At 42.8% G+C, this 23,813-nt stretch overlaps 1 protein-coding gene across 1 annotated transcript in view; it reads right to left on the minus strand.

Moving 5' to 3' along the window:
- Window positions 1-23,813, minus strand: part of LOC103203662 (beta-galactosidase-1-like protein 2) — a 119,075-nt gene continuing 95,262 nt past the window's right edge. Inside the window, exons 8-19 of the mRNA XM_007948731.1 lie at window positions 18,704-18,774; window positions 8,481-8,565; window positions 6,512-6,649; window positions 5,630-5,710; window positions 5,127-5,233; window positions 4,279-4,419; window positions 3,907-3,978; window positions 3,512-3,590; window positions 1,612-1,699; window positions 1,193-1,304; window positions 649-765; window positions 1-87 (exon numbers count right to left, since the gene is read on the minus strand). Coding sequence (XP_007946922.1) covers window positions 1-87; window positions 649-765; window positions 1,193-1,304; window positions 1,612-1,699; window positions 3,512-3,590; window positions 3,907-3,978; window positions 4,279-4,419; window positions 5,127-5,233; window positions 5,630-5,710; window positions 6,512-6,649; window positions 8,481-8,565; window positions 18,704-18,774 — 1,178 coding nt within the window. The remainder of the gene's footprint in view (window positions 88-648; window positions 766-1,192; window positions 1,305-1,611; window positions 1,700-3,511; window positions 3,591-3,906; window positions 3,979-4,278; window positions 4,420-5,126; window positions 5,234-5,629; window positions 5,711-6,511; window positions 6,650-8,480; window positions 8,566-18,703; window positions 18,775-23,813) is intronic.

A 23,813-nucleotide genomic window follows, 5' to 3' on the forward strand; every position in this document is an offset into this window, starting at 1 on the left:
TCAGTTAATGTACTGGTTCCTGCCTAGGTGGGGTGTTTCTGTGAACTGTATCACTGGGCCTGCCATCTTCTCCTCAAACACAATGACCTGAGAAAGAGAGCATGGCTGGGGTATGATGGCAGCTGAGCTCAGTCCTGACAAAGCCAGGTGAGAGGCACCAGGGCAATAGCTTAAGGGACCTTAGGCTGTAGGAGCTTAAGAGAAGGGTGAGGAGCTGGGCTGGAAGGAAAATGGACCAAAAGTTCATCTGCAATGAGGAATATGGAAGAAGAGCTGGCACATCTGCTCACTCACTTACCCTAACCAATCTTTAGAGCTGGCACCTAAAGGGCCCAGAAACACATTCTGATACCCAAGAGTACAGGCAGAAGGGGCCACAAGGAGCACAGTCAGTTTCCAATGAGAGTTGCCCCACAAACAACAATCCAGAAGAAGCTGAGGCCATTTAGAAGCATATCCTTGTGTTCAGGATTGCTGTGGTCTAATTTCCTGGTTTGAAAGCTGAAAGAGGGCACAGCCTTGACACATCCCAGGGCCACTGAGTCATTTGTACCATTAGGCCTACCAATCTTCAGGCTTTTCCCTTATGTCTGGGAAAGGAGGTCTGGGAGTCTTAGACAAAGGGAAGGAGGCTGGATGTGTTCTCACCTGGTTGATACCTGGGTCCAACCAGGCACCTGGGAGGTAGAGCGTCTCTTGGGGTCCAATGTTCCAGTATCGTCCAAGGTTTTGGCCATTGATGAATACAACCCCCTTTTCCCAGCCCTTTGGGAAGAGTAGGGAGTCAACCATGAAAGCCACCAAATATAACATCACACAGGAAGGCAGAGTTAGTCATGGACCACACATGCTTCTCCCTTTTCCAGGACACTGAGGGGAGCCAGGCTTTGACAACTATGAGGGCTGGGGTTCTTCTGCCTCCAGTTCCAATTAGTCCCAAGCTCTGAGGCATGGCACCCAAGCTCAGACTGAAAGTAGGAACATGGACCCTGAGAAGCAGCCCCACCAGGTGCCAGGTATTCTACATTGAGCTCCACCACCCTGGGAGGCCCCAGTTTTCAGAGAGGGCAATGTAGAGGCAAGGAGACCTCTGACACAGACACTATCAAGGATACCTGTCAAGGCCAAGCACAGTGTGCTTTAATTTCAGAGTCCTTGTTTGGAAGGTAGGCAGGGAAGTGTGGCTACAAACCTCCAGCTTCAGAAAGGTGTCAGAAGGGGAAGGACCAACTGACAAGCCACTCAAGAAGAAAGCAGGAAATGTAGGTTCTTCAGGGAGAGAGCTCCACTTGTTGATGCTGAACCTAAGGGTGGAATGAGGGCACAAAAAGGAAGAAAGCACTCTCTCAGTCTGGCCCCAGGTCTGCATCTAATTCCAAGGTTCTCAAGGCCCTGCTTCTGTAGCAAGGGTAAAAGGATGGCAACAAGTGGTATAATGGAAAACAGTTCAGTCTGAAAACACTGCTGCTGCCCCTCACCTTGTGAAAGTCACCTTGACTCTCTTGTCTGTTTACACATCTGGAGAATATGAAGAAGGTCATGTGTTCCTAAGGGCCTTGCTGCCTCCTATGAATTTCCCGAGTTCACACCCTGGCCCAGGCAGGTACTCACCTCTGAAAGAAGCTCTTTTTCATATCCAGGCTGTAGATTCTGAATTTTTTCAGGGGAGAACCATCTAGATAGAGGTCTCCAATTAAACCTATAATAAAGAGGCAAGGGGGCATGAGGAAGGCCAAAGGTGTGAAGTGCTGACCAACTATGGCCAGTGCCAAACATGGGAAACTTGGTGGGATTTCTCCTGGAGCATATACTGCCTAAGGAGTTCTTCACTCGGCATCAGACCTTCCCTAGAAATCCCAAAGTGTTTGAGAATGGTTAATATCAAAATTTGTTAGGCTTAGGATTTGCCATGGGAGAAGGAGGCAGGACAGGGCAGTGACAGAGCCTAGAAAACTTCAGGGAGGATGTCAGGATAGTGATAACAGTCTTCTGGCCTCTGTGAGGGAAGCTCTCTTTTGGAGGCTGGAATTCCAATACAGAGTAGAATGAGGCCAAAGGGTAGATGACCAAGAGATCACTGGATTTCTTGCCTAGCTTCAAGGGTCAGTTCAGGCAGCATCCCATAATAAATGGACCAAATAACTCAGCAGAAATCTTCTACATGACCTGGGATCAAAGAAATTTTAAAAAAGCATTTAAGTTGAGAGCAGTTGGCAAGATTCCTTGGGTATCAACTCTGAGGAGGGGAGCAAACTTGAGTAGCAGTTAGTGCCTTTGGGATTGGTCAGTTATGTCAGTCCCAGAGAGGCTTCAATGACCATCTTGATCAAGGTGATCCTCTTGACCATGGAGTTGCTGAGATGCCAGAGCAGAAATTTGGATTCATGGGGCCTGAAGATACTCTTAAATCATAGGACCCAATGTGGCAAAAGTCATACCATTTTTGGAAATTAAGTCTGTGCCTGTGATTCAAAGAATCGGAATTCCAGTGAGCGTCCAGGGACTTTGACCAGGGGCCAGGAACTGCATGGACTTGGAGCCAGAGTCATGCTTGGAGTCCCTTCCAATCACCAGGAGAAAAAAGGGACATAGAGCTGGGCCTGAAGAGGCAGGTTGCTGAGGGACAGGATTAGGACTTAAAGAACAATACCAGATGTAGGGAAAAGGGAAGGTGAGCCTAAGCAATGCTGGCAGCTACAGTGAGGCCCTCTGGAAAAGCCCAGATCCCAGGACTCAGGAAGCTCTGATGACTAGGCCACAGTGCTTCTCTGGAAAGTGACCAGAAGGTTCTTCTTGGACATTGCTGGAATTTTGATCAAAGAAATGTACAAGGAAAGGAAAAACCTGGAGGGAACTGGGAGTCTCCCAATCTTCCTTGCCACAGTGTTAACTTATTTTGTCTGAATGTGCTTTTTCTAACTTCTCTGAAATCACCCACACTTTGATAGACACATAAAAAGAAGGAAGAGCTAAATTAAAAGATAGAAGATTTAGAAGGCCAGGAAAAATAACACGAGCAGTGGGTTATTCTTAGAAGCATGCCACCCAAAGAGCATTGTGTTTATTTTAGGTGTTGCCACTTCCTCTCCTCAACAAATGGGATTCCCTAGACAGATCAAGAAGAGAACTTCAGTGTGGGGGCCCATGCCCTTCTCTTGGATTGCTGGGAATCCCTTTGCTTACTACCCAGCCCTGCTGCCCAGCTAAAGCAGACTGCAGCCCAAAGAGAATTAGAGAGAATGGCTTAATATCCCTATGTGTCCATCATGAACAGTGCTAATACAGAGTGAGGGACAACAGTCAAAGCTCAGCTGAGCGTCTCTGGGCCTGCAAATCTTACTTCAAGATGGGTCAACTCATCCATAACTCACCCTAGAGGGCCTCCATGACCCCACTCCACTCCAAGAGGCCTCCACGTCCTGCTATCATGCTGATTCAGAGAAGAGCTAGCCAAACATATGCTATGTACTAAGTAGTGGCAGCTCTTCTCCCTACATGTACTATGACCCACCTTTGCGCTGGTCATTGATATTTTCACCATAGTTGACTCGCCCACGATTCTCCACCAAGATCCTCAGCACAGTGTAACCCTGCCAGGAACAGAGTGGCCCATGATGATTGCCTGATAATTCAGCCAAAAGGTCACCACTACAACTCAGGGATCTTTTGCTGAATCCCATTTTTCCCTTTAGCTCTGAGGATAGATATGAAAGAGTCCAGTTGAGTAGAAAGCAACACTTTGGCCTCTCTTCACTCTGCACTCTGTGGCTAAAGAGCCTCCTGTTCTAGGTCTTCCTCTTTGACTCCCCCCAAACTTGTTCCTTGACTCTACATCATTCCAATGGGCATCCTGACCCAGGGAAAGCAGGTGATGTAGCCATTACCCAGCTCCCTAGGAAAACAAACCTGGACCAAGGGGATATCAATCTTTTTATTGTTATAGTCCAAGTATCCTATGGATACTGTATTCACAAACACCTGCATAAAAGAAAGGAAGCATACATAGGTCAGTAGGAAGAGAAAGACAGGAAGAAGGGATCTTTGCTAAACACAGGAAGAGGTCAACACTGGGTGTGCATATGCTGAGAGGGGTTTTGGCCAGGTACAGAACACACGTTTCAATCTGAAAGGGCTGTACGGCTGACTGTGATAGGGCATTTTGACATACTGTACAGAGGGTCATGTGAGCTCCCTGATCAGTACTGAGGACAGAGTCAGGGCATATTTTAGGACTGATCATTAAAGAATGTCACAGGAACTAAGGAAAGACACGTCTACCTGTCCCCGGTCACGCACAAGACCACTGAGGATTCCAGATGAGGAGATAGTGGTTTCATACAGAGTATACCCAAATGACTGTCCATTCCCATCATTTACTGGCAGGTTCTCCATGTTGACTGGATTCTCAGACTTGATTGGCTATGTATAAAAGAGATAGCACTAGGCTGAGGAGAAGGAAGCCAGCAGCCTTTCTGGAGCCTTTCTGAGGAGTATAGGGAATAGAAAGAGCTTCACCTGGAGGTGGGGTAGCTAACATTTCTTCTATTTTGATTTCTCATTACACAAACTTATGGACTTCACATGTGGAGCCCATCAATTTACCAGCTCTAAAATTCTGATTTTGATTTCGCATTATACTAAATGCACTGATCTCCAGAGTCAGGAGGATAAGGGACATGTAATAGTAAATAGTAGAATAAAACCTGCAAACACATGCACTTGAACTGTTAAGTCACTGTCATTTGTGCACACAGCTTCTCTAAGTTAGTTACAGTAAGTGCCCCCTTTACAAACGGAGGCATAAAACCTGAGGGAGGAGCCACTCTTGCCTCCCCACCCTCCTAATCTGTCCCAGGCAAAGACAGCACCAGCATAACACTGGAGGGGAATTCCTGCTGTGGTACCCATATTTTCTTCAAGTTTTTTTTCCTTCCCATTTCATACTCTAGCATGAGTTTGTCCTCTACCATGAGGTCAAAGCTAGAGAACAGAAACAAAGCTATCAAGAACTGGATTTCCTCCTCCCCAGTAGCACCTCTCTGGCAGGTGTCTTGCTCTGGTCTAACTTCACTTTCCATGCTCACCCACCTCATGACTGTCCCTGCCCCATGCCAGGCAGTGCTCACCTCCCCCATGTACTTCAGGGCATCCCAAAGGGATAGGTAGAATGCTGGCATTAGTGGTTCATATGCAGTCTTGGGAAGAAGGTCAGGTGGGGGGAGGAGAGGGGCACCTGAAACACAAATAGACCACAGGGTCATCCCCGAAGGACCCAAAACAGTCACTGACTCCTCCAACCTTGCCAAGACCCACCTCAACCTACTCTTTATCTAACAACCAATAGAAAAATGATCCTTCTCAGAATATGCCTAGGAAAGCAATGCTAGGGGGTGGGAAGGGGCTTTCTTATATCCATGAGAGTCTCAACACCCATGAAACACAAAGGTGAAGCTAGCAGTACAGAAACTGTGTTAAAGCTTTTCAGTCTCCCAAGTGTTCTTATTCTTGTACCACCCTTATGCACACAAATCCACTGGGGTTGAGGTACTGGGAGGAAGTAACTCTGTTAGAGTGTCGCAATTAAAGCAAGGGCCAGAGCTAGTACCAGAGTTGGTCATTTGCTGGATACCTGAGAAGGAGCCAAAGAATTCTCGAAGCTTGAAGTACTTGGCTGTGTAATCTCCGGCCTCTGTCAGAACTGCATCATAGTCTGCAAGACACCAGGGACTCATCACTGGTCACTCATGTCCCCAAGACAGCTCCTGCAGCAGCAAGAAGAGCAACAAGAGAGGATGGGGTAGTGCAGTAAGCCCCCATCAGCAATTCTGGAAACATGACACTTTAGTGGGAGCTGTTTAGTCAGAACACTGAGAACAAGAGGGTCTCTGCCTGTGATTACAGTATGACTATAAATTTCTAGCTGTGAGTAGTTAAAAACAAGGTGCCTTTACTACCTCTGGAGACTCTCAAACTATAGGGGCCACAGCCACTCCATCTCAAGGGCCCAAGTTAGGAACAAGCTGCCCTCACCTAGGGAGTTTCCCCCTCCATGCACTAGCTGTGCCTCTAACGTCTTGTTCCTCTAGTTGTTTCCTAGGAGGCTTTTCAGTAGAGAAGTCAGCACACAGATATACAAGTGAGCATGGGGCTCTTACTGCTCTGGACGTCCAGAAATGACCATTCAGATAAACCTCCTCAGGTGCTTTAGGTTGTTGTTGTGCACCATCAAGTAGATTCTGACTTAAAGCAACCCCATAGAACAGGGTAGAACTGCCCCAATTTTTTCCATGGCTGTAACCCTTACAGAAGTAGACTGCCACTTCTTTCTCCTATGGCATGGCTAGTGAGTTTGAACTGCCAGCGTTCTGATTAGTAGCCAAGCACTGTGCTATCAGGGATTTTTTGGGTGCTTTATAGACAAAATGGGCCAGAAGTGAGAGACTCCCCATAACAAGCTCCAGACATGCAAGTATAGGGATAGCCAAGGTGAGTGGTGCTAAAAAGTACTTGCCATAGCTGGTAACATCAGACTTGTATTCATTAAAATGCATAGCTCCGCTCATGAAGCCAAAGTTTGTCCCTCCGTGGAACATGTAGAGGTTGATGGAGGAGCCAGCATCAATAATGGCAGACACAGTTTTTAAAACTTCTATGGGGGAGGAAAAAGGGATGTGCAGAGGAGTTAGGGTTCCAGACGAGTCAGAGTCCACGTAGGACCCTCATCCTTCCCAACCCGAAACTCAACTGTGTCGCTCTGTATTTCAGCTTCCACTAAAATCCCAATCACATATTAAGGGAGGAGGAAGAGAAGTGGCCCATGATCCCCACGGTCAGGGCCTTCTGGTTTTCCTGAAATCACAGTCAACTCCCCACTAACCATGCTGTGGAGGACCTACGATACAGTCTGGCCTCCCCACCTAAGGGACTTCCCATTGGGCTTTCTATTATCTTGGAAAACACAAAAGGGAACTTATAATAATCAATATAATTCTGACACCTGCCTCAATCCTATCTTTATCACTAATGATACAAAGATATCAGAAACATAAAGGAATGATAAATACATATTTTTTAAAAAAACCTCACTAATCAAAGAAATGCAAACTAAACAATAACCTATCAGACTGAGAAAAACTAAAAATAATTTTAGTACTCAATGTTGGTGAATCAGTGGGAAATGAATACTCTCATTCAGTATTGGTAAGTAGAAATTGCTACAATCTTTCTGAAAGGCATTTTTTGTTGTTGTTATGTGCTGTCGAGTCATACCTGACTCATAGCGACCCCTCCTTGGGTTTCCGAGGCAGTATCACTACAGAAGTAGGCTTGCCCAACCTTCCTTCCGAGGAGTGGCTGGGGGGTTTGAACCGCCAGCCATCTGGTTAGCAGGCAAGTGCCTTAGCCACTATGCTACCAGAGCTCCTCTGAAAGGCATAGTAGTAAATATATATCAGAATTGCATTGATCTAGCAATTCTAAGTCTAGGAACTAATCATGTTGTTGTTGTTATGTGCTGTTGAGTCGGCCCCGACTCATAGCGACCCCTCCTTGGGTTGCCGAGGCAGTATCACTACGGAAGTAGATTGCCCAACCTTCCTTCCGAGGAGTGGCTGGTGGGTTTGAACCACCAGCCTTCTGGTTAGCAGTCAAGTGCCTTAGGCACTATTTTACCAGAACTCCAGGAACTAATCATAGGGAAGTAATATGACAGGTATGCAAAACTAGATGTTCAAGGGTGCTCAGTGACCTGATGTTTAAGTTAACAACCAAAAAGAAAGCACTGGAAGCAACCAAAGTGTTCCATCAATAAGAGATTGAGTAAATGAAATATAGCATAGTCATCAATACTATGAGTTTACTGTATTCTTTAAAACAGTGATGCAAATCTATATTTAACAGTTTAGAAAGCTATCAGAATCTGTCATTAAGTGGTCGCATTAAGCAGGTCCAAGTCAAGTGTGCAAGCAGTCTCTGTGTCTACTTAGGTATGAACACAAAGCTGTAGACAAGGATATATGGAAAGCTGCCTGTGAGTATATACATAAATGTGTTTTCTCAGGGCTTTGGGATCTTCACTTCTTTTTTTCACTTTTTCTACTTTTAATTCACTTCAAATGCTAATACAAATAACCAGAATGTCAAGAGCTATTACAAAGAAGTAATACAGGAGCTTTGCATGCTACACCTAATTTCCACCCCAAAACCAAACCAAACCCACTGTCATCGAGTTGATTCTGACTCACAGCAACTCCCATTGGGTTTCTGAGTTGATAAATCTTTATGGAAGTAGATAACCCAGTCTTGCTTCTTCAGAATGGCTGGTGGGTTTGAACCACCAACCTTCTGGTTAGCAGTCAGATGCCTTAGGCATTCTGCTACCAGAGCTCCTTCAATTTCCATCAAGTAGCAGGTTATTTGAAACTTACTCTTACTTCCTAGGTCACCATGAATTCTGGATACAGGTACTATACAGTACTCACCAGAAGAATCCAAGATGTTGTGAGGGCCACCCCATGAGTCAAACCAGCCTGTCCAGTACTCCATCACCATTTTGGGCTGAATTCCCTGGGCACAAGATGTGAAGTTATACAGGCAGACAGGGCCCTTCCTGGAGGGGTATCAGGACTCTGTCCCCCAGCTCTTCCCTAGATACACACCCTTGCTATAGAGGACACTGAAAGCAGAGATTAGGGCCATTTACATCTGTAGCTTCTAGCCCACAGTATGGCTTCCTCCCCTGTATGTGTCATATGGAGGGGAGGCCACTGGAGTTGACGCAGCAGACCATGATGGCTTAACGTGATTTTAGTGTTGTACATAGTGCTAGCAATAAAGCATTGGTATCTGTCCAATTAAGTCTTTATTAAAATTTATCTCCTTCTCTGTAAGTCATTTCCCTCTTTAATTTGCTTTCTGGATCAAAACAAGGAAAGAGAATGTTGTAATCATGATCAGTCAGTATCTGCAAAGCATGCCCAAACACACACTTCAGGTGCTGCTTTTTCCTTAGCTAGAAGAGCCAGAGGGCTGCAGAGAGTAGGTCCTCTGCACAGACCAGCCTGGTCTAAGGAGAAGCTGAGTATAACTAGGCCAGAGCCCAGGGCTTTATAGGTTAGCTTTTCCATGTACAAGTTCTACAAGCAGACTATCTGGACTCATAGCTGGACTGGGGCACTCAATAAATCTTCAGTATTATTTTAGAATTCTGACTTTGGAACATGATTTTACTGAGAATGCATAAATCATTACCAAGAGTATGTCCTACTCTGCTATGTTTACATGACGCACTAGAGCACCTGGTGGGAGGTAGAAGGACAGATATGCTGGTATTTCAGTTTCTATACTAGACATCCTTACACATTCCTTTTCTTACTGTGTATCAAGCACCTTCTGTTTTCAACAGCCTTTCACTCAGAGGGCAACATCATGCAGAGCAACAAAACCCTGTCAAGCAGATCTGGTGTTATAAGCTTTTAAAAGATAAAGTACCTGCCATACCCAAGTAAAAGGCTCAATAGTCACAGTAATTACTTTAGCAAGATGTGGGGCTTGATTATCTACACACCCTGTCTACATCCCAAGAAAAGGGCATGCTGAACCATTTTTAAGTCACTAAAATGGGAATGTAGCTTTTGTTTATTTGTTTTGTTTTTCCTATAGAGACTTTGTTATTAAATCTTAAACAGGACAAAGACAAGGACATCATCCAGATGTGGGAAACCATCAACATGTAATGTACCCATTACAGAGACCAATGGAATCAGGTGAATCACAGTCATGGAGTTCATTATATATGACACAGGACAAAGAAAATCATCACAAGATCATGACTGGTGGCAGGTCAATTCATCACTGTCACAGAATTACAGAAGTGGGAAAAGGACCATGACTGGGATATGTACATAATTGTAGGTTTAAAAAGGTTACAGGATTAGTTCTGGGGTTTAGATTATTTGGGTACATGGTGGTCAAGTATGACTCATTATTATGACCAGGATCCCCACCTTTAACTCAAATCGGGTAACACTAAATGTGCAGGCAATTTTCTTGGTTCTCTGTGTGAGCACCTTTTTGCTTACTAGCTAATCTTTCAATAACACTCTTCCTGTGGGCAAACTGACCCTCCCTGGGCTTATCCTACACTTGTCTAAGCAGAGCCACATTGTTGGTCTAATGGCCAGCAAGCCATTAAACATAACATAAATAACTGAAATGTTGTCTGAAATTATGTCAAGACTCAAAATGGAGTTAGGACGCCCACTGTCGACCACAATCAGGTGTCTTAGGATTTAAGCTCTAATGCATTTCCTCCTCTTGATTATGGATTTTATTTAAAATTCTATAATCACACTTAGGTTGGTACGCTTGCTTCTGCACAGACAGGTTGATAGTACTTGCTTGCTTCTTTTAAAATTAATTAATTAATTTGTTTGTTTATTTTTTGAAGGCTCTTTTAGATGGCTGCTTGTTTTACGACAAGTTTTTAAGACCCTAGACACTATTCTTTTTGATAGTCACACACCATCTGGTTTCTTCACCATACTTTACTACAGCACCCAGCTTCAGTGATTATCTTATGAGGGTAAGATGGTGTGAGGCCACACTAAAAGAACTACTTGGCCTGTGGTTAGTTAACAAATCTTAAAGTGAAAGCTCAAGGCCATAGCTGTAGGTATGATTCACTTCATGGGCAGCATATTAGCTTTCTGAGAAATTACATTAGAAGTAAACTTCATACAACATTTGATAATTCTAATAATAATAATAATAATTACAATCCCCAAACCAAACTCACTGCTGCTGAGTCAGCGCTGACTCACAGCGACCCCTCCATGGGTTTCTGAGGCAGTATCTCTATGGAAGTGGATTGCCCAGTCTTCCTTCCGAGGAGTGGCTGGTGGGTCATTAATTCAGTAAATAGCATAGATTAAAACACTAATTAGAAAAATATAATGGAACATTTTTCAGTTAAAATACATGGAAAGGTTTACCTATGCAAATATATTATACTGCTTAATAAATTCTAACTGATAGAACAAAACTATTTCAAAAACAATGAGAGTTAGGTGCTGCAGTGCAGTGACTTACTTAATATGGCCCTTCTAGTTATAGTCTGTAACACCCAACAAATGACTGGGTGGTGGTGGTTGTTGTTGTTTTTACATGCTGTCGAGTCATCTCCAACTCATAGAAACCCTATGTGCAACAGAATGAAACATTGCCCAGACGTATGCCATCCTCACAATCTCTGCTGTACATAAGCCCATCATTGCAGCCACTGTGTCAATCCATCTCATTGAGGGTCTTCCCCTTCTTCGCTGACCCTCTACTTCATCAAGCATGCTATCCTTCTCCAAGGAATGGTCTCTTCCCCAAGGAATGGTCCCCAACAATATGACCAAAGTAAGTGACACAAAATCTGCCCATTCTCATTTCCAAGGAGTATTCCAGCTACACTTCTTCCAGGACATATTTGTTTGTTCCTCTGGAATTCCATGGTATTTCTAGTATTCTTTGCCAACACCATAATTCAAAGGAACTCTGGTAGCATAGTGCCTAAGGCACTTGACTGCTAACCAGAAGTCTGGTGGTTCACCCCACCCAGCCACACCTCGGAAGGAAAGTTGGGCAATCTACTTCTGTAGGGATACCACCTTGGAAAACCAAGGAGGGGTTGGTATGAGTGGGGATCAACTCAACAGCACATAACAACAACATAATTCAAAGGTATTAACTTTTCTTTGGTCTTCCTTATTCATTAGCCATGTTGCACATGCATGAGAGGTGATTAAAAGTACTATGGGTTAGGAGTGCCTTTGTCTGCAAAGTGACATCTTTGCTCTTTAAATAGGTCTTTTGCAGCAGATTTACCCAGTGCAATACAACATCTGATTTCCTCATTGCTGCTTCCATAGGTGTTGATTGTGAATCCAAGTAAAATGAAATCCTGGACAATTTCCATCTTCTCTCCATTTATCACAGTGCTGATTATTTGTCCACTTATGAGGATTTTTTGTTTTCTTTATGTTGAGGTGTAATCTATACTGAATGCTGTAGTCTATATTCATCAGTAAGTGCTTCCAGTGTCATCTACACTTTCTGCAAGCAAGACTGTGCCATCTGCATATCACAGGTTGTTAATGAGTCTTCCTCCAATACTGGTGCAACTTCATATAGTCCAACTTCTCAGATTATTTGTTCAACATACAGATTGAGTAAGTATGGTGAAAGCATATGACCCTGATGCACACCCTTCCTGATATTAAACCATGCAATATCCCCTTGTTCTGTTTGAATGATAGCCTCTTGGTCTATGTACAGTTTCCTCATGAGCAATTCCAATGTTCTGGAATTCCCATTCTAAGCAATGTTATCCATAATTTGTTATGCCTCTGTATTGTCAATGAAACACAGATAAAACATCTTTCTCGTATTCTTAGTTTGCAGCCAAGATCCACCTGACATCAGCAATGATATCCTTTGTTCCACATCCTGTTCTTAATCCAGCTTTAATTTATGGAAGTTCCCTGTCAATACACTGCAATGATACTGTTCAATAATTTCCACTTTCTGTTGGATTGCCTTTCTTTGGAATGGGCACAAATATCAGTCTCTTCCAGTCAGGTCGCCAGGTAGCAGCATTGCATCTATTTGTTGAAACATAACAATAGGTATTGTAAATAAATGGAGCCTTGTTTTTGCCATTTCCTTCAGTGTAGCTATGACTTCTTCCTTCAATACCACTGGTTCTTGATCATAAGCTACCTCCTGAAATGAATGAACATTGACCAGTTCTTTTTGGTACAGTGACTCTGTGTATTCCTTCTATCTTCTTCTGATGCTTCCTGCATCATTCAATATTTTGCCCATAGAATCTTTCAATATTACAACTCAAGGCTTGAATTTTTTGTTCCATTCTTTCAGCTTGAGAAATGCTGAGTGTGTTCTTCCCTTTTGGTCTTCTAACTCCAGGTATTTGCACATTTCATTATGATACTTTATTTTGTCTTCTTGAGCTGCCCTTTGAAATATTTTGTTCAGCTCTTTTATCTTGTCATTTCTTCCATTCACTTTAGCTATTCTCCATTCAACAGCAAGTTTCAGAGTCTCTTCTGACACCCATTTTGGTCTTTTCTTCCTTTCCTGTCTTTTTAATGACCATTTGCTTTCTTCATGTATGATGTTCTTGATGTCATTCCACAGCTCATCTAGATTTTGGTCATTGGTGTTCAATGCATCAAATCTAATTTTCAGATGGTCTCTGAATTCAATTGTTTTGGTCATCTGGTGCCACTCTAACCAAAAATACCACAAGTGGATGGTTTGAACAACAGAGATTTATTCTCTTATAGTTTAAGAGGCTAGAAATCTGAGTTCAAAGTGCCAGATCGAGAGGCTGGATTAAGGCCCCTCAACCTTGTGCTTCAGCTTTGCCTCTTGTTCCTGGCCCACTGAAGCTGGAGGCATCTCTTAACTCAGGCAGTGTCTAACCACTGAGTCTGACAAACCCAAGGTCAAAAAAAAAAAAAAAAAAGCACAGTCCCAAGATTATCAAGCAACATGGTGGGCCATTAATTCAAGTCCAGAAACAGTCCCAAAATCAGCAGACAACATGGCAGGCCACTCACTGATGACTCAGCCAAATGTAGAATCCAAATGTGTCAAGAAGCTCAGAGACCTTTCTCAAAGTTCTTCTTATACACTGGAAGCAGACCACATCCCTAAGGCAGCTACTCAGCTGCTCACAGTAGATTTCACCATGGAGTTTATTACCTGTCTCATCAGGGGGAATAACTACATCCAGCTAGCTCAAATAACTACATCCAGACAATCAAAACCAAGCCCTGTCAAGTTGACACATAACCTTAACTACCTCAGTAATCAAGGTCATATTTTGGATTTGTTTTAATTTTCTTCAGCTCCATCTTGAACTTGCACATGAGCAACTGATGGTCTGTTCCACACTCAGCTCCTGGCAATATTTTTGACTGAAGATATTAAGCTTCTCCATTGCCTCTTTCCACAGATGTAGTCAATCTGATTCCTGTATATGCCATCTGGTGATGACTACTTGTGTAGGCACCTCTTACATTGTTGAAAAAAGGCATTTGTAATGATTAAGTTGTTGGTCTTGCAAAATCCTATCATGCAATTTCTGATGTCATCTCTTTCACCAAGGCCATACTTTTCAACTACCAATGATTCTTTTGTTCCCAATTTTTGCATTCTAATCACCAGTAATAGTCAATACATCTTGATTTCATGTTTGGTCAATTTCAGAGTGCAGAAGTTGGTAACAAAAAAATGTTCAATTTATTCATCTTTGGCTTTAGTGGCTGATGTGTTAATTTGAATAATAGTAGTAGTAACAGGTCTTCCTTGTAGGCATATGGATATTATCTTATCACTGACAGCACTGTACTTCAGGATCGATTCTGAAACATTCTTTTTGATGACGAATGCAAAACCATTCCTCTTCAATTTGTCATAGTAGACTATATGATTCTCTGATTTAAAATGGCCAATATCAGTCCATTTAGCCCACTAATGCCTAGGATATCGATCTTTATGCATTCCATTTCATTTTGACAACTTCCAATTTTCCTAGATTCATACTATGACTGGGTAAACTAACTCACTGCTGTCTAGTCAAACCCGACTCATAGTGACCCCTCCTTGGGTTTCTGAGGCAGTATCACTATGGAAGTAGATTGCCAACCTGCCTTCTGAGGAGTGGCTGGTGGGTTTGAACCACCAGCCTTCTGGTTAGCAGTCAAATGCCTTAGGCACTATGCTACCAGAGCTCCTACACAACTGTGAGGTGCCTGAGGCTCACCAAGGGGACTGGATTGCTTACTGATAAATAAGGGATATAAACCACTTGTGGGAGTGGAGCCATATAAATAAAGTGTATGGAACCCTTATGTGGAGATTGGTCAGTTTTGCCATGCTGCTAGGTTTAACATGAGCTATGCCAGAGGCAGTAAGGGAGACCTGTCTACCACCAAGAAGAGATGCAAGTGGAGTGTGTCCTTTCGACCTGGGATTCCTGTGAAGAGAACCTCCTCCACCCAGGAGGCAAAGAGCTATAACAACTTGTGAAGACAGTAAGAGATAGTAAGAAACTGCAGCAGAGAAATGGTGGCAAGAGAACAAAGAGACCGGTAGGAAACCAACAGAATATAGAAAAAGTGGTGGGGTCTGGACCCATGGAGCAAGAGAGTTGAGAGCCTTCAGGCAGGAGGCTTGCTGGCAGAGTGGGGTGCTTCTGGGCAGAGATAAAAGAGCTTTATAACCCTTGCCCAAACAGGCCAGAGGCCAAGAGGCCAAGAGATCACATGGCCAAGAGGTTGCACATGCCAGAAAGAGGTGTACCTGTAGGCACAGCTGAGAAGACACTGTCCTGATTGGAGAACTGTATCCTGAGTCTTTTCTGATCCTAAATTGTCACCCATTACTTCCCTCAAACTCACCAAACCAAACTCACTGCCATCGGGTAATTTCCAACTCATAGCGACCCCCATTGGGTTTCCAAGGCCATAAATCTTTATGGAAGTAGATCACCCAGTCTTCCTTCCACAGAGCAGCTGGTGGGTTTGCACTGCTGACATTCTGGTTAGAAGTCAAGTGCCTTATCTAGTACACCACCGGTGCTAATAAACCCCATAGTCATGATTATTGTCTGTGAGTTCTGTGTAGCCACTGTAATGAATTCTAGAACTCAGCAAAGAAGTAGAGTGCCATAGGATGATGGTTTGTGTCAGAATTAGTAAAAAGGTAAGAGGGTAGAGGCATGTCTGACCTCTGCTTCATAGGAATCAGCCTTGGGCTATTGAGGCAGATGATTGTCTCTCCCCACTATGAATTTAGAGGTCAGATGCCTCCGCCACACCATTTTTAGAGACAAAGTAATAATTTCAATAAGCTATTAGTCTACAGATCCTAAAAGCATGTAAGACAAAAGCAATGAATGGAAAATTCTTACCCAATAAACCCAAGTTGGCAACATAAAGCAACCTCAAAAGCAATAAAAATTTAAACAAAGTCCAGTGACCTCAGGGAATTACATGAGATAGAATGGCTTGGGAAAGCTGTTGTCTGCTTCTGCCCACTAAGGCATTTCAGCTTCAAGTTTAAGTTTCCAGACAATTGGTAAATCCAAATAGGATGTACCTAGAAAAGTTTATCTTCCCTGGCTAAATAAATCAATCTTGAAGAAAATTTGAAAAAAAGATTATATTGGATCACTCCTTCTTAACAGCAAAAAATGTAAAATGAAGCAACAAAAATGAAATGAAACCAAAAAATCAAACTCACTGTCATTGAGTTAGATCCAACTCATAGTGACCTCTCCTTGGGTTTCTGAGGTGGTATCACTATGGAAGTAGATCGCCCAATCTTCCTTCCAAGGAGTGGCTGGTGGGTTTGCACCACCAGCCTTCTGGTTAGCAGTCAAATGCCTTAGGCATTACGCTATCAGACCAAAATAAATTGCTTCAGTTCTTTTAAGCTGTGATCTAAGATTTTACCATTTTCCAGTTTAGTTGCATACAGACTGGTGAGTGGGGCAAGGTCCTATCACAGCAAGGTTCTAATAAGTCTCTTAACTAATGTCTCCCCCAAAATATTTTGGGGTGAAATCAGAGACAGTAGAGAAAATAGGTTCTAAGTTCCACATCTCAGGAATGGGTTCCTGGACTTGAATGTACCAGGGCCATGGGGAGATGGCATCCACCAGTGGCCCAGAACATTGTATAGCATAGTTAAAATGGAACCCTGTAACCAATCAGACTGTGCTGTAATCCCTCATCTCCCATTTCCTGAGTGCAGCTGAATAAGCTGCTTGACCCACACTCAGTGTCTGTTCCCTTCAAATGAAAAACTGTATTGATGGTTTCCAGCTCAGATGGTTTGGGGATAATTAAAGGAGATAATGGCAGAAGGCACTTAAGAAGTGCTTGAGAAACTTTAATACTAATTATCTTTATCACTGGGCATCACCATCACATGGACAATAACCAGTGAGGTGTTAATGGACATTCCAGAATTAAGCAGAGTTGAGAACTATATTGTTGGTCCAATCAAGGAGCCTTTAATTTAAACAAGATATTATCTATCTAAATATTTTCCCTTGAGGAAAATTTATCTTTTATACTTCAGAAAGCTTTGAACTGAGGACAAGAAACTAAGGACATTTTAGCTGTGCCATTTTGTCAACAGTATAGAATAGCCTAGGATGGAAAATATGTGGCTACTTCTCCAGATATAAAAAGTGAAGTGCCAACATTGAACATTTACTCATATCAGCTACTATATTAAGTGATTTCCAAATAGCAGCTCACTGAATCCTTCAACAAACCTATCAGTAGGTACTATTATTATTCCCACTTTACCAAAGAAGAAAAGGAAGCACAGAGAGTTAAAGTTATTTGGAATGGGCATAGGGAAAGCTCAAGGCATCTTGTGCTTCTCTTTGACACAACTCATACAGTTTAATCAGTTGTTGGTGCAATCAATTACTTATCATTTATCATTAATTTAATCATCTACTTATCTGTCATTTAATAGGTCTCTTTATGAGTCAATTATGACTCTATAAGGATAGAGGCCCTGTGGTCTTATTCACTGCTGTATCATAGTACCTAGCACTATCCCAGGCAGAGAATAAGAACTTAGTAAATAGAGAACAAAGGAAGAAAAGAAAGTCACTCTATCTGAACTCACCTGTGTACATTCTCTCTCCCATGATCTGCCTGATAAGAGTCAGCCTGGTGTCAAGTCCCAGGTCCTAGTCCATCTCTTGCTTGAAACCTCCTGCCTACTCTGGTTGCCCCTCCAAATTCCAGTAGCAGCTCCACCATACCCATTTGTGGCCCTCATCCTACAGTGCTTGGCACTGCCATGGTGATTTCAATTGAAATTTCTTATGACACTACCTCTGACCTAAAAATTATAAGCTGGTGTGAAAAATGATCCCCAGTACTGCTCTAGTTGTCTGGTTTTACATGGTTGATAAAACACTCCAGAAGCTCCACTCTAGGTCCAGGGTCAATGTCTGCATGCAACAAGTTGTGACTGTTTGGGGATGTTCATAGCTTCAGTCAAACAGATGTGGTCTTTCAGTGCTGGGAACAGACTCTGAATGAACTGGAGGTGCCTTGGCCCATTATCACATCTGTCTCCTTTGGAGAGATACACAGACTTACAAGAAAAGAAATCCATCAGAATGTAATTTAGCTATAAATTCCTATCAATCTAGTAGATACTGAGATACAGCCAAGAACTCTTCTCTCCTTCTGAAATGGACCAGGCCTCCTGTCTTGTTCTTAGCACCCAAGAGGCCTTACAGTTTAAGGTCAGACAATTACAATACAGGGAGAGAAGTGTTTCTCCCCTCATTCTCTGAGGACCAACCCGAGCAAGACCAGAAAAATCCATTCATAAGCCCTTCACACAGTGTCTTTTTTTGAAGAGGCAAGTAAGCACATTCAACCTGCATAGCAACACCTCAAAACAGCTTTAACCTGTTTCCCTTCCTAAGAGCACAGCAAGCTACAAATTCTTCTCTCCCCATCTGTGAACCCTGAGCACAATGGAAGACACCCAAGAACTGTAGTCATCCTATAAGGGGGCTTGATTTAGCTTGGCGAGAACCCCTGCTTTCATGCGAAACAGGGCAAGCACTGCCCTGAACTAAACTCACCTGGGTATTTAAGAGAAATGTGGTTAGTAAGTGTAGCTCATGTTGCGACTGTAAGTTAATGGTGGCCAGAACTGTAAAAGAAAAGGAGAAACAAAAAGCTGTCTTAAAGTCAGAGGGCTTTCTGAATTAACTCACCCACTCTCAATTCTCCAGCACAATTGAAGAACTGATTGTAACACTGATTCCCATTTCCAGGTAGAAGTCAGCTCCTCCTATGTCAGAAGATGCATCTTCTCATCTAGGAATGATACCACTTAGCCCAGACTTTATATAGCAGCCACTTACTAAGCACCTGATCTTGATTAACTACTGCAAGTGGAGTGTGCGTTCTTGCTAATTGTTCTTCTGTGGGCCCAGAGTATGACCTGTTCTTTATACATAAGCATGTAGTACAACGCAACAATCTAAATGGGTAAATCTCTGAAGACTCCCCTTTTATTTCTTAAGCAAGGGATAGTTTTGTACTGTGTTCATTTTAAATGGCTTCCCATCAGTGAAATGCAAGCTCAAGAAGGCACGCTGGGCTTAGCCAGTAGCCATGTCTCCTCAGTCTGCCCAGAATAAGAGCATACTCTCAGGCCCCCTGCCTGTGCCTGACATTAGTCTGTTGTACACCAGCCTAGCCTGGGCTCCAGGAACTGAGAGGTCATGCCGTGGACTGAGCGGCTACCCCAACATTCCTCTATAGGACATAAGTCCCTTACGACAAGTGATTAAAAACCAGCAAGCAATACCTGAGGCTCAGGAGGTTAAATAACAATTGGTCAGCAACAGAGCAGGCATGCAAAACAAGGCCAATTGGACATTCAATCTGTTGTTCTCCAGCTGCCTTACCAAGGGGACCACAATCCAGGGGGTATGACCCTACATCCAGACACCTCTTCACGTTAAATCAGAAACCCCTGATAAAAGAGGACTGTCTGAAACTAACTGCGCAGAAGTCCCAAAGTCAGTAGGATCATCATGGCTAACTTAACACAAACATCTGTCACCTATCCTTCCTGATATCCTACTAACATAAAGCACAAGAATGAAAAGGTATAAGGCCACAAAGAAAAAGAGCTGATTAGGAGACATCAGTGAAGAAAAAAATCCAAGAAAAATCTTGGGAGACTGAGAAAGTATAGAGGGGTAGAAAGTGGCCTGAGAGAATAGAAGAGTCATACCCAACTCCCCACCTTGGTCCAGTGCCTCACCCTGCCTCTAAGGTACCTGTACCAGGGAAGATATGAGGTATGTGGTCAAGCCCTCCTCCCCTTCCCTGCCACATCCCTCTGGGAAAATGGAACCACAGTGGCTCTAGGCTGGGAGACATCAGGCACAGAAAATGTGGGAGGAAAATATGGGAAGAAACACTAGAACCAGGAGAATGGGGCCATCTGAAATATGAGATCCTGGCCCATTCCTCCACCTGTTCCCAGGACATCAACAGAAAGACTATTATGTTCTTTTCTGAAGAAACATAGTAGCATTAAAAATAATATTTCCACACATAAAAATCTGGGTTTCCCCCCAGTGAAGCAGCCACCCCTACCAAATCAACCTACAAGAAGCACACTAGCCAATAAGCCTTCACCTTACAACACAAAGCTCCCAGGTAGCTTTTTAGTACCTAATTTTTAAACATCACTGCTCGATCAAGTGTCAATTCCCCTCACATGAGGGCCTCAGCTGACAAAACAAAGGGGAAACAGAGTAAAGAGAACCAGTGAAACACACAAATAAAATGTTTTTAAAAGTAAAATATCCTCAGAGAGAGATTAAGAGAGTAGCTATTAAAAGTACGCTACAAGAAAATATTCAAGAAAAATGTGATCTAGGAAATAACAAGAATTGGAAGATAAAGTTGAAGAAATCCATCAGATAACAGAACTAAAAGGCAAAGAGATAGAAAAGAGACTTAGATAATCGATATAAAAGTGTAATAGACAAATAAAAACCCATGGCTATTGAGTCAATTCTGACCCATAGGGACCCTACAGAACAGAGCAGAACTGCCCCATAGGATTTCCAAGGCTATAAATCTTTAAGGATTTTTTCTGCCTCATTTTTCTTCCATGGAGTGGCTGGTGGGTTCAAACTGCTGGCCTTTTAGTTAGCAGCAGAATGCTTTAACAACTGACTAAAAGATTAGAGAAAAAGAAAATGCAATGACAGGATTTCCCACTACTGATAATAGTTCTCCAGAGAAGTGCCAATGAAGAGGGAAAAAAGTCTTACTACAAAGAACATCATTGTGAAATATCAGAATACCAAGGATAAAAAGAAAATTCTAAAAGATTCCAGAAACCTGAGGGAAAACTCAGGGCATATAAAAGGCTCAGGAATCAGAATGCCATTGGTTCTTCAGCAGCAACACTGGATGTTAGCAAATAATGGAACAAAGCCTTCAAAATTCCTGGAAACACAGTGGATTCAACACAAGAAAGACATGGAGATAAGTCTTGCAGAGCAGAGACACAGAAGTGAGGTCTTCAGAAAGTAAACACTGACCTGATATACATTCTGATGTTTAGAGACATTTGAAAATTAACTGTGGTATGTGTTTGGCAGATCTTTGGTAAAGCATTTGTTTAAAAGAGAGGCAAAGATAGAAAAGAGAAGAAAAGAAAAAAGGAAAAGAAGTAGAATAATTACATTGAAAACTAAGCACATTAAAAACTCCAGGATTCACAAATATTGTACAGAAGCATTACTCTGATACACTTCTTGGTTCAGCAGTAAATAATATTTACTTATCAATTACATAGACTATGAATTTAAATCACAATTGTGAAACACCTCTACTGGAGTACAGTAGTACAGTGAGAGTAGTAAAAAAGAACTAAACCCTACTCTGACATTAGAAGTCAACAGATTTTAAATTGGCAAATACAGAGTACTATATGTATATTATTTAGAAATGTGAAGGAAAATACCAGAAGAAAAGCTTTTTAAAAACTTTTTAGTTTAAAATGGCAATTTCTGAGGAGTGGGAGTAGGAGGCAGGGCAATGTTGTATTTTTTCATAAGTACATTTCTATTATTTTACTTTTAAACTACAGGAGTGTATTGCTTTAACTACAACTTGAATTGACTTTAACATATCATCTAGCAGGTAGCATGGGGTCTGCTGTGCATGGGGTCGCTATGAGTCGGAAATGACTCGGCACTTAACAACAACAACAAGCAGGTAGCAAGCGCTGCTGTGGAGGCCAGGGGCCTCAGGGAGCAGTAGGGCTGAGATGAAGAAGGGAGGAGACTGAGAATACAAGTTTCCTTTCTAGGAACCCAGAATCCACAGGAGTTCTCCAATTAGCAGACAGCAGAAGCAATGAAAATTTGCACCAACATCCAAAGGACTCTCTCTTACAAAGCACTCAAAAGTCAGCCTTTCCCAGAGGCTCCAGCCACATGGATGCAGTGCCACCATGTGGAAAGGAGAGTCTAGCTCAGAGAAGAGCTAGATTCCTTCTCCCTTCAGTTGGGTCTCATTACTGGAGACTTGGGCTCTGGTCCTCTAACTAATCCTACCGGGTGACAAGAACCTTTCTCCTCATTCATTCAATTGCATGCCAACCACATAACAGGCACTGTTCAAGGGACACAGAAATAAAGTTTCCTACTTTTAAGCAGTTCCAATTAGTGGAAGAAAACACAACGGAGACAAAAAGCATGCTAGCACAGAGCAGGTGCTAGTACTAGCCAAAGGAGGATCTGCAGTTCCTGATGAAAGCCCCCTATTCACTGGCTCATCCCTTCAACCAACAGATTGTATCCAGACAAGAGGCATGGCCAGAATGAAACAGAAAACCCCAGGGCCTGTAGAGCTCACTTCTGTGGTGAAAAAAAATAAGTAAAATAAATAAACTATACAGAATGTAAGGGGCAATAATGTTATGAAGAAAAATAAAGCAGAAGAAAAGGATTGGGTCAGCTGGAGGAGGAGCTGTAATTTTAAATAGTGTGGTCAGAGAAGGCAGAATTTGAGAAAAGAATGAACGAAGTTTGGAAACAAGCCATACAGCCATCTGGAAATAGCAAGTGCCGAGTCACTAAGGCCAATGTGTGACTGATGTGTCCAAGTCACAGCATGGAGGAAGAAGGGCTGCAGTCAAGGGGCCAGTAGGTCACAGAGGCTGGATATAAGCCTTCCAGGCCATTTTCACAACCTGGGCTTTCACTGTGTGTAAGAGAGCAGGCCCTTGGCATCTAAGCAGTGGTGAGATGATCTGAACTACATTTTACAAGACACACATAGGCTGCTATGCTCAGTAAAAGTTGCAGGGGAGGCAACGTTTTTTTTTTTTTTTTTTTTAAAAAAGAGGAAATCAATTAAAATGCAAAAGAGAAATGTTGGAGCCTTGAGTGGTAAAATATTTGGACTCCAGATACATTTTAAAGATAAAGCCAATGGTGTATAGGAAGAGAGTTCAGAATGACTATGTGCAAACAGGGTTAAAAAAAAAAAGGAGCTGCAATTTACTCATAAAAGGGAGTGTACAAGTGGAACAGATTTTGGAAAGAGGAAATCTCAGAAGTTCAGTGCTAAGAATGTTACACTTGAGATGCCAATCAGACATCTCCATGAGGTGTGCAAAAAGCAGCAGGACATCAAGGAATCTCTCACTTCTGGCTGAGAGACACATTGCTGAGAGAAATGCATTTGCTGAGAGAGAGATGTGAGAGCCATGCACTGCTGAGAGAGAGACATGAGAGATAGACATTGCTGAGAGAGAGAGACTGCCAGCTGCTAAGTGAGATGGCTGGCTGCAAGAGACTGTGGGCATTTCTGAACTTGAATTTTATCCTGTTGCTTCCCTAATAAATCCCATAATCTGTGACTTCTGTGTGGCCACTGCAGCCAATTATCAAACCCAGTAGAGAAGTGGAAGGTGCTGCAGGAGGAATGGTTGGTGTCAGGGTTGGTGAAAGGGTTGGAGGGAGACAGCATATATGTCCTCCCAGGAATAGGCCTTGGGCTACTGATGGTGATTCTGTCTTCCTCTTGTGGGGTTAGAGGAGATACTGCCCCTTTTTTGTTGTTGTTGTTATGTGCCGTCGAGTCAGCCCTGACTCATAGCGACCCCTCCTTGGGTTTCCGAGGCAGTATCACTACGGAAGTAGGATT

The sequence above is a fragment of the Orycteropus afer genome, unplaced genomic scaffold (assembly GCF_000298275.1).
Source record: "Orycteropus afer afer isolate SDZICR_OR568_19922 unplaced genomic scaffold, OryAfe1.0 scaffold00221, whole genome shotgun sequence".
Lineage (NCBI taxonomy): Eukaryota > Metazoa > Chordata > Mammalia > Tubulidentata > Orycteropodidae > Orycteropus > Orycteropus afer.